The sequence below is a fragment of the Phoca vitulina genome, unplaced genomic scaffold (genome assembly GCF_004348235.1).
Source record: "Phoca vitulina isolate PV1807 unplaced genomic scaffold, GSC_HSeal_1.0 scaffold2, whole genome shotgun sequence".
NCBI lineage: Eukaryota > Metazoa > Chordata > Mammalia > Carnivora > Phocidae > Phoca > Phoca vitulina.
In genome coordinates this window covers 85214170-85226444 of record NW_022589705.1, presented here as the reverse complement: position 1 = coordinate 85226444, position 12275 = coordinate 85214170, and the positions used below count along the sequence as shown (strand labels likewise).

General features: G+C 58.4%; 1 protein-coding gene across 1 annotated transcript in view; it reads right to left on the bottom strand.

Moving 5' to 3' along the window:
• Window positions 1-12275, bottom strand: part of HSPG2 (heparan sulfate proteoglycan 2) — a 98371-nt gene that overhangs the window by 22575 nt on the left and 63521 nt on the right. The window contains exons 37-55 of the mRNA XM_032391744.1: window positions 11091-11204; window positions 9276-9403; window positions 9082-9168; window positions 8030-8088; window positions 7670-7837; window positions 7408-7518; window positions 5347-5447; window positions 5064-5244; window positions 4184-4309; window positions 3876-4028; window positions 3653-3795; window positions 3194-3329; window positions 2951-3105; window positions 2568-2718; window positions 1587-1753; window positions 1352-1499; window positions 782-933; window positions 467-602; window positions 218-369 (exon numbers count right to left, since the gene is read on the bottom strand). Of these exons, the coding sequence (XP_032247635.1) occupies window positions 218-369; window positions 467-602; window positions 782-933; window positions 1352-1499; window positions 1587-1753; window positions 2568-2718; window positions 2951-3105; window positions 3194-3329; window positions 3653-3795; window positions 3876-4028; window positions 4184-4309; window positions 5064-5244; window positions 5347-5447; window positions 7408-7518; window positions 7670-7837; window positions 8030-8088; window positions 9082-9168; window positions 9276-9403; window positions 11091-11204 (2568 nt within the window). The remainder of the gene's footprint in view (window positions 1-217; window positions 370-466; window positions 603-781; window positions 934-1351; window positions 1500-1586; window positions 1754-2567; window positions 2719-2950; window positions 3106-3193; window positions 3330-3652; window positions 3796-3875; window positions 4029-4183; window positions 4310-5063; window positions 5245-5346; window positions 5448-7407; window positions 7519-7669; window positions 7838-8029; window positions 8089-9081; window positions 9169-9275; window positions 9404-11090; window positions 11205-12275) is intronic.

The following is a 12275-nucleotide window of genomic DNA, read 5'->3' as shown; positions in this document are numbered from 1 at the left end:
GGTCACAAGCTAATAAGCGGTAGAAGCAGCATTCACACCTAGGCCGGCCAGTCTTCGAGTCTGGGTTCTAACCATTGTACTGGACACCTGTGCAATGGGGTCTAACGCTTTCCCTGACTCCGAGGAGCCAGCCTCCAGTACCCCCCCTCCTTGACCTCCACCACCCAGGGCCTTCCTCCCATCCCCTTCTTGGCCTGTCCATCTTCCAGGCCTGTACCTGGTGTCGGGCGGGGAGGCTGCCCCCGCGCTTATGCCATGTGACCTGGGCGTGGGCCTGCCCAGGCACCATGCAGTTCAGGTCCAGGGTCTGCCCTTCGGCCACGTGGGAGGAGGAGGACTCGATGCGGATGGGCTGGGAGCCGGCCGGAGCTGGGAGAGAAGATGGTCACCGGTTACTCCACTTCTCTACAGCTGCCCCCGCCTATCCCTGTCTTCCGTCCCAGCCCAACCTGGTGGCCCCACTCACGGTAGGCAAAGTTGGCCCCCTGGGTCCTGGTTACTGTGACTGTGATGGAGGCCTCCAGCCCATTGCTGGCCCGGCAAACGTACTCGCCTGCGTCAGCTGGCGAGGCCTGGAAGATGTACAGGCGGGAGCCGCGGACCTGGGCAGCCAGGGGCAGGGGTGTGAGAGCAGGGCTCCCCACAGCCTAGCAGATGCCCCTCTGCCCTGCTCCTCTGAGCCGGGAACTGCCAGCCGCTCAGCTCCGGGGCCCCGACCCCCTCAACTCACTTCCCAGAGCTGGGCCTGGCCAGCCCCTCCCACCTTTCTGCCACCGCGCACCTGGTGCCGGGCGGGCAGGCTGCCCCCGCGCTTGTACCACGTGACCTGGGCGTGGGCCTGCCCTGCCACCACACAGCTCAGATCCAGGGTCTGTCCCTCGGCCACGGTGGGGGAGGTGGACTCGATCCTGACAGGTGGGACAGGTCCTGGGGCTGTGGGGAAAGAAGCAAAAGTAGCAGATGCCCCACAAAGACAGGGCCAGAAGGGTCCACCTCAGAGAGAGCCAGCCCGGCCAGGCTCTCACGTGTTTGGCGGTTTGGTGGCCTGGGCTTGATGTCCTCAGCTGAGCTGCCCCGAGCAGAGGGCCAGGGCAGGGGCCAAGCCTTGCAGAAGGGAGCAAGGAAGTGGGGGGAGAAGAGGGCAGTTGAGGCTGGGGGAGGGGAAGAGGAGGCAGTTGCGTGGCCAGAGAAAAGTGACCGGAAGATGGCGGGTCACTCAGAGAAGTGGTCGCCAGCTCCAGTGTGGGCCTCCTGCTCCCACCCTCCCAACGGCAGGCGGAGTCGCTAGGACCTCAGCACCTTGGAAGGCCCTCAGCCCCTCCTGAGTGCCCTGTCCTTGGCAGTTACTCACCAGGGATGGAGCCCGCAGGGGAGCCGGAGGCCTTGATGTTGACCAGGACAGAGGTCTCTAGGGGCCTGGAGCCAAGGACCACGCGGCACACGTACTCGCCTGAGTCGGCTGGGGATACCTGGTGCAGCCGCAGCAGCGAGCCATGGGTCTGAGTGCAAACAGGGAGGGTTGGAAGGGGGCCGGAGGGGCCCTATCCACCCCTCCTCCAGCAGGCTGGTCCTGGGGACTGCTGTACCTGGTGCCGAGCGGGGAGGCTGCCCCCGCGCCTGTGCCACGTGACCTGGGCGTGGGCCTGCCCGGGCACCACGCAGTTCAGGTCCAGGGTCTGCCCTTCGGCCACGTGGGAGGAGGAGGACTCGATGCGGATGAGCTGGGAGCTGCCCAGAGGGCCTCCTCCAGGAACTGGCACAGAGGAACTAGTAAGGGGCCTGGGCTCCTGAGCCACAGTCTTGCAGCCCTGGGGCAGAGTGCCCTGGGATAGGCCCGAGCCCTAGCTTGGGAGGGCAGATGGGAGGCCTTTCTAAGGCTGGGACCATGCTTCTCTACCTCAGCATGGTCAGTCAGGCCCCTCCTTCCCTGACCCACCTCCAACTTCGAATTCAAGGCCCATTTGTCCACCTATGGCTTCCTGATCTGTGATGAGCTACTATGGCCTACAGGCAACCAAAGCCCTTCAGTGCCCAGGCCGGACCAACGGATACAGACAATAACGTTACAACTTTCTTCTAGACAGTGTTTATCATCTGCTCACACCACGTGGTAGTGCTATTGTCCCCATTTCACAGATGATGGAACTGAGCCCTAAAATGTGACATAACTTAGTTCAAGGCTGATAAAAGGTAGAAGGAGGATTTAAATCCAGGTCAGCCTGACTCCCAACTCAGTTTAATCCTGACTCTGCTGCTTCCTGATGAAATCTGAAACAGTAACCTCATCGTGAGGCCCCAGGTAAGCCAGATCAACCTTACCCACATTCTCTGCCCCCGCGCTTGTACCACGTAACCTGGGCGTGGGCTTGCCCTGCCACCACACAGCTCAGATCCAGGGTCTGTCCCTCGGCCACAGTGGGGGAGGTGGACTCGATCCTGATCCCCTCACATCCCCAAAGCCTGCCTAGCTTATCCTGATCTTACCGAAGAGACCACAGACACCTTCCCTGGGAACAGTGGGGAGATCCTAGGGCTCGGCCCCTGCCCGGCCCTGCTTGGCTCCTCACCTGGGGTGTAGCTTGGGCCTGAGTGGGTGCTATGGAAGACAGAGACGATGATGGAGGCCTCCTTGGGGCCTGACTCGTTCTCCACTCGGCATACGTATTCTCCAGAATCAGCTGGTGAAACCTGGGAAAGCCGTAACCGGGAGCCATGCACCTGGGACAGGGTGGGACAGAGGGGGGTGAGGACGAGGCGGGGCCGTAGTCACCATTCCCTCTGAGCCTTGGTGAGTCATTCATCAGGCTCTCCCTAGCTCCGCTCCGAGCTGCCCCATGACAGGAGCTGGATAGGGAGGGAAACCAGGGCTGGTTGTTGCCTGAGGAGAGTGTCGGGGCTGTGCGAAGGATCACCCCCAGATGCCCTGCCACAGGCTCAGGGACCCCCATACCTGGCTGTGGGGAGGCAGGCTGCCTCCTCGCTTGTACCACGTGATGGAGGTGTGGGCCAGCCCTGCCACCACACAGTTGAGGTCCAGTGTCTGGCCTTCAGTCACGGATGGTGATGAGGACTCAATTCTGACGGGCGGGGAGCTGGCGCCTGAGGCTGGGGCCAGAGGGGGACGGAGTCGGCCTTGGGGAGCCCTCCCCGAGGTTTGCCCTCTCCACTCCTTCAGTCCCCAGAGGCCCCGCACCTGGAAGGACAACCACTTGGATCCTGGCCTGCGCAGTGCCCGCGGAGCTGGTGGCCACGCAGAGGTAGAAGCCGGCGTCGGCAGCCGTGATGGCCGGGATGAGCAGCGTGGCGATGTCTGTGCGCTCGGACCGGGCCTGCCGCACAGCGAGAAGGGTCAGCCGCCCGAGGGGGCGAGGCAGCCTGCAGAGGGCCAGCCAGCAAGGGTGGGTAGGGGGGCATGAAGGTAGAGGCAAGCACAGGGCCAACACTAGGGCCCAGCTGGACACGGAGGGCAGAGCCAGGCGGCAAAGCAAGAGGCCGGCAGCTGCTCGTGGCCAGGGTACACCGGACAGGTGGGCTGAGCAGGCTGTCATTCGGGACGTGAGGAAAACCAGGAGGGGAGGAGATGGGGAAGGAAATGGAGGCAGGAAGGCAGAAGCGAAGGTGGCAGGTGCTGGGACTCTGCTGATGTCCTCACCTGTGGGGGGAGGCTGCCCCCTTCCTTCCTCCAGGTGATCGTGGCGCTGGGCACCCCTGCGGCCCTGCAGTATAGCCTGACGGTGCGGCCTTCGTGCACCTGAGTCCTCTCTGGACTCACCTGGACCCTGGGCCCGCTGCCCCCTGCGCACAGAACCCTGTGAGAACACCCCTCTGGACCGCCCCGGTGCTCCCAAGCTCCGCCCTCAGCCCTGTCCCCTCACCGTGCACGTGGAGCACGGCCCTGCCCACGTGCTGCCCGGCGCTATTATGGGCACGACACAGGTACTGGGCTTGATCCGAGGGCTCGACGGCTGGCAGGCGCAGGATGCCGCCGTGGATCTGTGCCTTCTGAGGGAGCTGGCCCCCAGGGCCCCCTGATGGAGAGAGGTGGGCTCAGCACCCACTGGGACTGGCACTGCCAGGCCCCCTGGCTTGCAGACCCCACAGCCTCAGGTCCTGCCCCTGATCACTGCCCACCCCCCCCCATCCAGGAGCAGCGGGCCCTGAGGGCAGTCCTGCTTGGCTTTACCTGTCCACTCGAGGGTGGGCGCGGGGTTCCCTATGGCGCTGCAGCGGAACTCGGCCAGCTGCCCGGGCTGCACGGTGAGCTGTGGCGGGTGGATGGAGACCACAGGGGCGGACGGGGTGCCCGAGGCTGATGGGGGAGGAGAGGGAGGATTCGGTCAGGATGGGGAGTGTCCCCCTTGTTGCTCTCTCTGCTTCTACTCTAGCCCCCTATGGCCATCTGTTCATAGAGTGGCCACACGGAGCTTTGAAAACGTCCATGGGATCTTCATACTTCCCCACTTCAGGCCCATCCGTGGCTCCCTAGAGCTTTTAGGATAAAATCCGAACTCCCTGCTGTGATCCACCTCTGCTCACATCTTTTACATTCCTCACCTATCCCCCTTCCATAGCTCCAGCTACACTGGCCCTGCCAGGGCTCAAACACATCAAAATGCTCCTGCTTCAGGGCCTTTGCACATGCTGCGGCTGCTGCCAAGGACACTCTGCCAGCTCTTCAAGTGGCCGAACACCTTCTCTTCCTTCAACTCTCGGCCCAGATGTCACCTCCTCAGAGAGGCCCAGCCTGACCACCCCGCGGACAGTAGCCACCCTTCTCCCACCTCACTGTCTATTCCTAGCTCAGCCCTCATCAGCATGTGAAATTACACTGCTTGTTCGTTTGTTCCCAGGCTTATTGCATCCTTATCAGAACACGCGGTGCAGGAGGGCAGAGCTCCTGTTTGTCCCCTCCCCCATGTCTTCAGAGTCTAGCCAGGACCTAGCACCCGTAGATGGTCACAAACTGTCAGCTGAATGAAGACACGGTGGCTAGACCTGGTGGGCACGGGGGAAGGCTGCAGGGGGTGGGGGCGGTGGGCCAGGCATGGAAATGACCCGTGTACCTTGCACATGCAGCGTGGCTGTACCCTGGTCCATGGCGAACATGTTGGAGCCAGTGCACACGTAGGTGCCCGCGTCACTCGGCTGGACGTTGCGAATGGTCAGGATGCCGTTGAAGTCCATGGCCCGGGCCGGCAGCTTCCCGTTGTGCAGGCGGGTCCAAACCAGGGTGTAAGCCGGAGACTGTGGGCGGGGCCGGGAGGATGGACTGGAGGTCAGAGGTGAAGCCGGGAGCCACCGGAAGGCGGAGCCTCCCTCCCTGAGTCCACGCCCCGCTCTGCCCACCTTGCTCTTGGCCGTGCAGATGAAGGTGACATCGGCTCCAGGCCGCACGCTCTGGCTGCGCTGCTCTTCTACCGTCACCGTGATGGGCTTGCTGGGAGCCTCTGCGGGGACGGGAGGGCCCCCGTGAGCTGGGTGCTGGCTGGGCCCTGGGCCTGGGGCCACTTTCTCTCTCTCTCTCCATCATCCTGTCTGGGAGGTGCTTCCGTCCCAGGCTAGCTTCCATTCCACTGTGTGCCCTGTGCCCCCCTCCCCCGGCCTGGCTCAGCCCCACAGTCCACCTTCCTGCTGGCACTGAGCAGCCACGGGCTGTGCTCAGGGAGCACCACGCCACGAGCCCACCTGGCTCCACTGCAGGATCCAGACCACAGATCCGCCCTAACACTTCTTGCTCGGCTCCAGCCGGGCTCCTCTGTCCGGTGGGAGTTTCCATTCTCCCCAGTGATTTCGCACCTCCTCCCAACCTCTCCACCCGCCCGCACCCCCTTCCAGTTCCACAGCTAAGGGTGTCAATCCACACTTGCTGAGAAAGTCCAAACTACCAGGCGGGACCTCGCCCATTTTCCCAAACCCAGCCACCCTCCCTTCTGCCTGGTCCCTGCAGGATGAGACCCTCCCCTCCCATCACCCAGCCCCATCCTGTCCTTCCATCCCCTCCCCAGGACTTCCTCCAGGGGCTGCGCACTCTCTTGCTACATCAGTCCCTCCTCTCTCTCTCCATGGGTCATTCTAGAATTTCCTACCTTCGAAAACACTCCCTTGACCTCATACTCCCCTCAGCTACTGCCCCATTTCTTGGCCTTCCTTCAGAGCCAAGACTCTTGACAGTGTTGTCTATAGTTGCTGTCTACTTTTGGCCTTCCCCACCATTCTTTGCCTCCCTCCGGTTCTGTTTCTACCCCTCCTTTGCACTGAAAATGGCTCTCGTCAAAGCATGACCTCCAAGGGTCACCTCTCTGCCCACATCTGACTTCCCCGGGGGTGGTTTCCCCTACCACGCCCTCCCTGAAGTCCCCTCTCCCCACGACCCCCAACACACCACGTCCCCTGCTCCCTTCCTATCTTACTGGCTGCACCTGCTGTCCCCCCTCTTCAGCTTGACATGTTCCAGCTGGAGCTCCTTGGGACTCCGCAGGCCCTGTCCTTGAGCCACACTCTCCCTGGCTAATTTCATTCTGTTCCATGGCTTTCAACACCATCTCTGTGCCAAGAGTTCTCGAATTCATTTCTCTGCCGGGGCCTCCTTCCTGAATTCCAGACTCCCATTCCCAAACACCTGCCTGATGTACCTGCTTAGATGTTTTCTCAAATGCCTCCAGCGTCAACAAGTCCAAAACCCACCCTGTGATGCCCTCTGACCTGTCTGTAGCGGGTGCCCCGCGCACGTCCCCTTGCCCTGTCACTTCGGAGCCCGCCTGCCTGACTTCTGCCAGCCGATGCATTTCTACGCCTGACGTCATCTTTCTCAGGCCACTGGAGACTCCTGTGCCCCCCTCCCCCCGAGGTGGTGCAGAATGCAGGGGATCTGGTGCTCCTAGAAGAGGCCTCGATCAATTGACCCTGGGGTAGGGTGACTCCAAGGTGCATATTTTACTGTGGAGTTTCCCAGAATTCCTTTGGCTGCCTGTTAACAACTGCCCACAGTAGGAATGTGCTCCGTAACATGCCCTTTATGGGATGCCTTCTCTTTCCTGCCTCACCTCACCTCCCAGATAAACTACTGGCATGCCCATGCTCATCCCAGACTCAGCTCTGGGGGAGCCCAAGGAAAACACTCTCCTACTGAGCCTATTCATCTCAGCAAAGGGCACCTCATTTGCCTACCTGCTGGAGTCCAGACCCCGGGGCATCAGCCTAGCCTTTCTTTCTCCCTCAATGACCACAACCAAGTCCTGCCAATTCTGCCCCTAAAACTCGCCTCTACTCTATCATCTCTCCGTCTCCATGGCCAGCACCCCCTTCCGAGCACCATCACCCCCTCCAGCAGAGGAACGTGCCCGCTGCCTGTGTCCACAGGCCAGCCGTGCACAGGCAGGCTTGGGGAGGCAGGGAGCAGGGACTCACCAGTGACCAGCAGCTCTGCCCGGCTGCTGTTGGCGTGATGGAGATTACGACAGGTGCAGATGTAGACGCCGGCATCCGAGGGCTGGACGCTGGGGAAGTGGAGCTCAGAGCCTGGTGGGGAGCGGATGGGAGCTCGTCAGGGCAGATGTACCCCTTCTCCCACCCAGCCCTGTGTGTAAGGACAGGATCCCAGTAAATAGGCCTGTGCCTCCCCTCCCACTGGGGTGGCTCACAGGGATGAGGGACCTGGGGCCCTGGGTACCTTGATGTCGCTGCTGGGCGCTGCTGGGCATGGGACGCCCATCCTCACGAGACCAGTAGAAGTAGTGGGGTGGGCTCCCACTGACCTGGCACCGCAGGGAGTGGGAGCCACTTTGGGGGACTATGCTCCGAGCTGGATGCACCTGGACCACCAGCGGGGTTGCATCTGCTGGAGGAAGGACAGGAGAGGCCGTTCAGGCAGGAGGCTCCCAGCATGCGGCATTGGATCAGGTCTGCCTGTCTCCCCAAAGACTGGCATGCCCCACCCTCAGCCCTGTCTCCCCTGGACGTAGTAGCTTTCAAACTCCCTAGGCTCACCGCCTTGCCCACCCCCCTCACCTGGGGCCACGATCCCACTTACCTTGTGGAAGGCACCGGCCCCCCCGCACGTTGGGGTTACCCACGTAACCTGGGGCACATCTATAAGGAGGAACAAAGCCCAGCTCTGTCAGGCCCCAGGCCCCAGGGGACTCAGTGCCTCACAGTGGACATGGGGAGCCAGAAGCCCATGGGGGTGGACCCAGTGTGGGGTGGGGAGGCTCACAACTCTGGAAGGACTTTAGAGACCAAAGAGGCCCCAACACAGGGCCTCACTGAGCTGAGAAAGGGGAGCACAGGACAATGTCGGCAGGTTGGATAATGGGGCTAATGAGGCCTTTATTCTCCAGGGAAACATTCATTCAACACACATTTATTAAGCGACTACGATGCTAGGTTAAGAAAATATGACAGTGAACATGATGAAGCTCTTGCTCTTATAGAACTCAGTTGTGGGGAGACCAACATGGAAACTATGTAAATGAGAGTGAGGGACACAGACGAGGGGCACTGACCCAGCCGTGAGAATCAAGAGGCTCCCCAGAGGATGGCACTGCTGAGTTGTTATATTCCTTTGGAGCAGACTGTACTCCAGAGAGCTCCCCACTGCCCGTAATGATGTATTTGTATGATTACTTGCTGCCCCGTCTTCCGTGACAGGTGGTAGACTCCCTAAGGGCTGGGACTGAATCTGTTTTGTTCACCACTTTATCTCCAACACCTTGGCACACCACACGGCATATGGTAGATGCTCAATAAAAACGTGCTGAATGAGTGAATGAAGCTGAGCTTTGGAGGCTAAACAGGAGTTAGCCAGAAAGGGGAGGCTTGAGGGTGAAGAATGTTCCAGGTAGAGGAACAGCACGTGGAAAGACCTGAACATCAAGAAGTCAAGAGGTTAAGCCCGCCTACAGTAGGTTTGGGTGTCAAAAGTGGGATGAGCTTGGGCTTGGCCCGAGGATAATGGGGAATCTTGGAAAGGCTTTGGGCATGCGATTCTGGCAGGGACCTTTCTGAGCAACACCATCCAGGGCTCTCACCTAGGAGTCTACCAAAGGTCCCCCACCCCCCCATCCATCCTATTTGCAAACTTACTGCTCACAGTACTGGCCGGTGTAGCCAGGTTCGCAGGCTGTGCAGCGATACCCACCAGCCCCCAGGCTCTCACAGGTGCGGGAGAACCTGGGAGAGGGGAGGCAGAGGTCAGGCCGCGGGATGCCCACTCTCCACCCTGGTCCCTCCGCTCCCCAGGGGGAGGTCTTCCGTGGGCCTGGAGTGAGGGCACCCACGTGTTCTCCGGGTTGGTGAGTGGGCAGGCGCAGGGCTGGCAGTCCTCCGGTGTCCCAGCGGTGGCATCTCCGTAGTAGCCAGGTGCACACAGCTCGCAGAACTCCCCGGCGGCGTTGTGCTGGCACTGCTGTAGGGCACAAGAATGTCGGCCGCTTGCCGTTTGGCCACATTTACCATAAACTATACAATTCTGTAATCCCTGGATCTGGAAATCCCATGTTTGTGAGCCTATCTTAAAGAAATGTAGAATGGCACAAAGATCTCACTACAGGATGTTCAACTCAGTGGTGTTTATAACAGCAAAATGCCGGAAACAAACATGAACAGGGAACTGGATGAATTAAAATGAACATCCACCCCCATAGCTATCAAAAAGGATGATGTCAATATATCACTGTATGTTAACTATATTGGAATTAAAATTAAAAATTTAATCAAAAAATTTTTAAAGATTTATTTATTTGAGAGAGAGAGCACGCGAGCATGCATGTGCATGCGAGCGTATGTGAACAGTGAGAGGGGCAGGGGGCAGGGAGACGGACAGAATCCCAACAGGCTCTGTGCTGAGCACGGAGCCCAACATGGGGCTCGATCCCACAACCCCGAGATCATGACCTGAGCTGAAACCAAGAGTTGGGCACTCAACTGACTGAGCCACCCAGGCACCCCAATAAAATTTTTTTTTTAAAAAGAATGATGTTGATTGTACTTTTTAAAAGATTTTATTTATTGGAGCACCTAGGCGGCTCAGTCAGTTAAGTGTCTGCCTTCAGCTCAGGTCACGATCCCAGGATGCTGGGATCCAGACCCACATCGGGCTCCTTGCTCAGCGGGGAACCTGCTTCTCCTTCTCCCTCTGCTCCTCCCCCTGCTTGTGCTTTCTCTCTCCCTCCCTCTCTCTGTCAAATAAATAAATAAAATATTAAAAAAAAAGATTTTATTTACTTGAGTGAGTGAGCGAGAGAGAGCATGAGCAGGGGAAGGGGCAGAGGGAGCAGCAGAGTCCCTTAATTACACTTCTTATATTTTTCTACCCAAACACCTGTGACATCAGAGAAAAGTAAAGGTATATACCTGGGCAGGTGGGGGCAGAGCTTTGTAATTCATGCTTCATCATAAAAATATGTGTGGGTTTTATGTTCTCCTCCAATGAGATCCACGTTTGTTTTATTAACACAGCCAGTTCCTTGCTCTGTGTTTAGCTGTGGGTCTGTCAACCACCCAGCCCTTGACCCTGGGGGGCGCTACACACACAGACACACACACACACACACACCCCCTCTGAAAAGTTCCCAGACAAGTGTTTAATGATCTGGAAAGCTGTTCATGAACTTGTAAGCAAAAAAGCTGATCATCAAACACAATGATGCTGTGTTTATTTGTAAAACAAAAGGCATATTGATATGTGTAAATATCTGCCCAGAAAAAGAACAAAAGAGTTCCACCCACACTAATGGGGCCAGTGATTACCTCCAGGTGGTAGGATTATAAGGGATTATTACTTTCTTTTTGGCTTGTCTCTGTAGCCTGAGGCCTCCACAGAGAACAAGTATCACTCTGGTAAGAGGACAGAGCAGGAACCAAAATTTTCTTTATAGAGAAAGATGTTACGCCCTCGTTCTGGCCGCCGCCCCTCTGCCCCCCACCCCCACAAGAGACTGTTGGTCCAGGCGCTTTGTCCATAGGCCACGCCCCAAGACCCCGCCCCTGGACCTAGGCCTACCAGACCAAGGCCACCCTTCCCTGCCTCCCAGGCATCCCCGGTGCCCCACCCAGGCCCGGACAAACTGACCCCTGCCCCATGTGCGGCTTACCGAGCAGGCCCCCGTCTCTGGGTGGCACAGGTCTGAGTGGCCGTTGCATTCACACAGCTCACAGTGGCCGAGGTAGAGCCCACTGCCAGTGCGTGTGTAGCCCGGGGCACAGTCCTGGGGAGAGAGGGGGGCTGGTCTCCATCTGGAGCCTACAGACCAGAATCCTCTCCCTCCAGTGGCTCTCCGGTCTAGACTCCCATTGGCTCTAGGCTGGGAAATCCCAGGCCCAGTTCCCCTCCCAGACAGCCTCCTCTCTCTGGAATCTTCCTCCCTGTCCTTGTGTTCCCTTTCTCAACACTCAGGAAGCTGGGACAGTGTCTGTCCCCATCCTGCCCGGCACCTCCAGCCACTCAGGAGTTACAGAAATCGCAGTTCACCCTTAATGGAGAACCCTTCTCCATTTGCCCTTTTGGTTCCTGAAAATTCTGGCAGGGTCTCTACCAAAAAACTTATTTCTTTGATGAAAACACAAGGTTCGGGAGACCCAGATTTGGAATGAGCCCTTGGAGGTCTTCACCTTCACCTTTACATTCAGTAAATAAAGTGAAAGAGGCAGCACACATTTGATGGAGGATGTTTTTACACATTCTAAGTGAGTAATCATGGGTTCTGAAAACAAAGAATTTCTATTCACTACCCCTCCTTTGAAACCCCTCCAGGCCCTCCCTCCCCAATCATTTCAAAGGGATGTTTGGAAATCTGTGTTGCTTCACTGCAGAAAATGTGCACACAGGATTATGCTGCTCTCCCCAGGGCTTCTCCTTCAAAACGTGCGAAATTTTCTCACTTCAAAGGATGCGAAGTTCATATATTTGGATTTGAAAGTTCTTGTGGCCACAGCAAAGGTGCACAGATGTGGAGACGTGTACTTTCCATGGGGGAGTTCCTGAGTCCGGGCGCTGGCTGGTCCCGCACTTGACCTTCAGATGCCCCTGGCATCGAAGCTCTGCCCCCTCCCCTCGTTCCATCCCCCTTCCTCCGTTCCTAGCTCACTCATCCAGTGTGGACTGGTCGCCTGCTGTGTGCCTAGAAACTTCTGCATGGTCTCCAGCCAAAGCCTTGGGATGCCCTCTGTTCCACCCCCACGGCCCTCCCTCTAAATAGGACTCCACTGGGGTCATTCACCAGGCCAGAGGAATTTTCCTGAGGCCCAGCACAGATCATAGCACTCCCTTCACAGCTTGG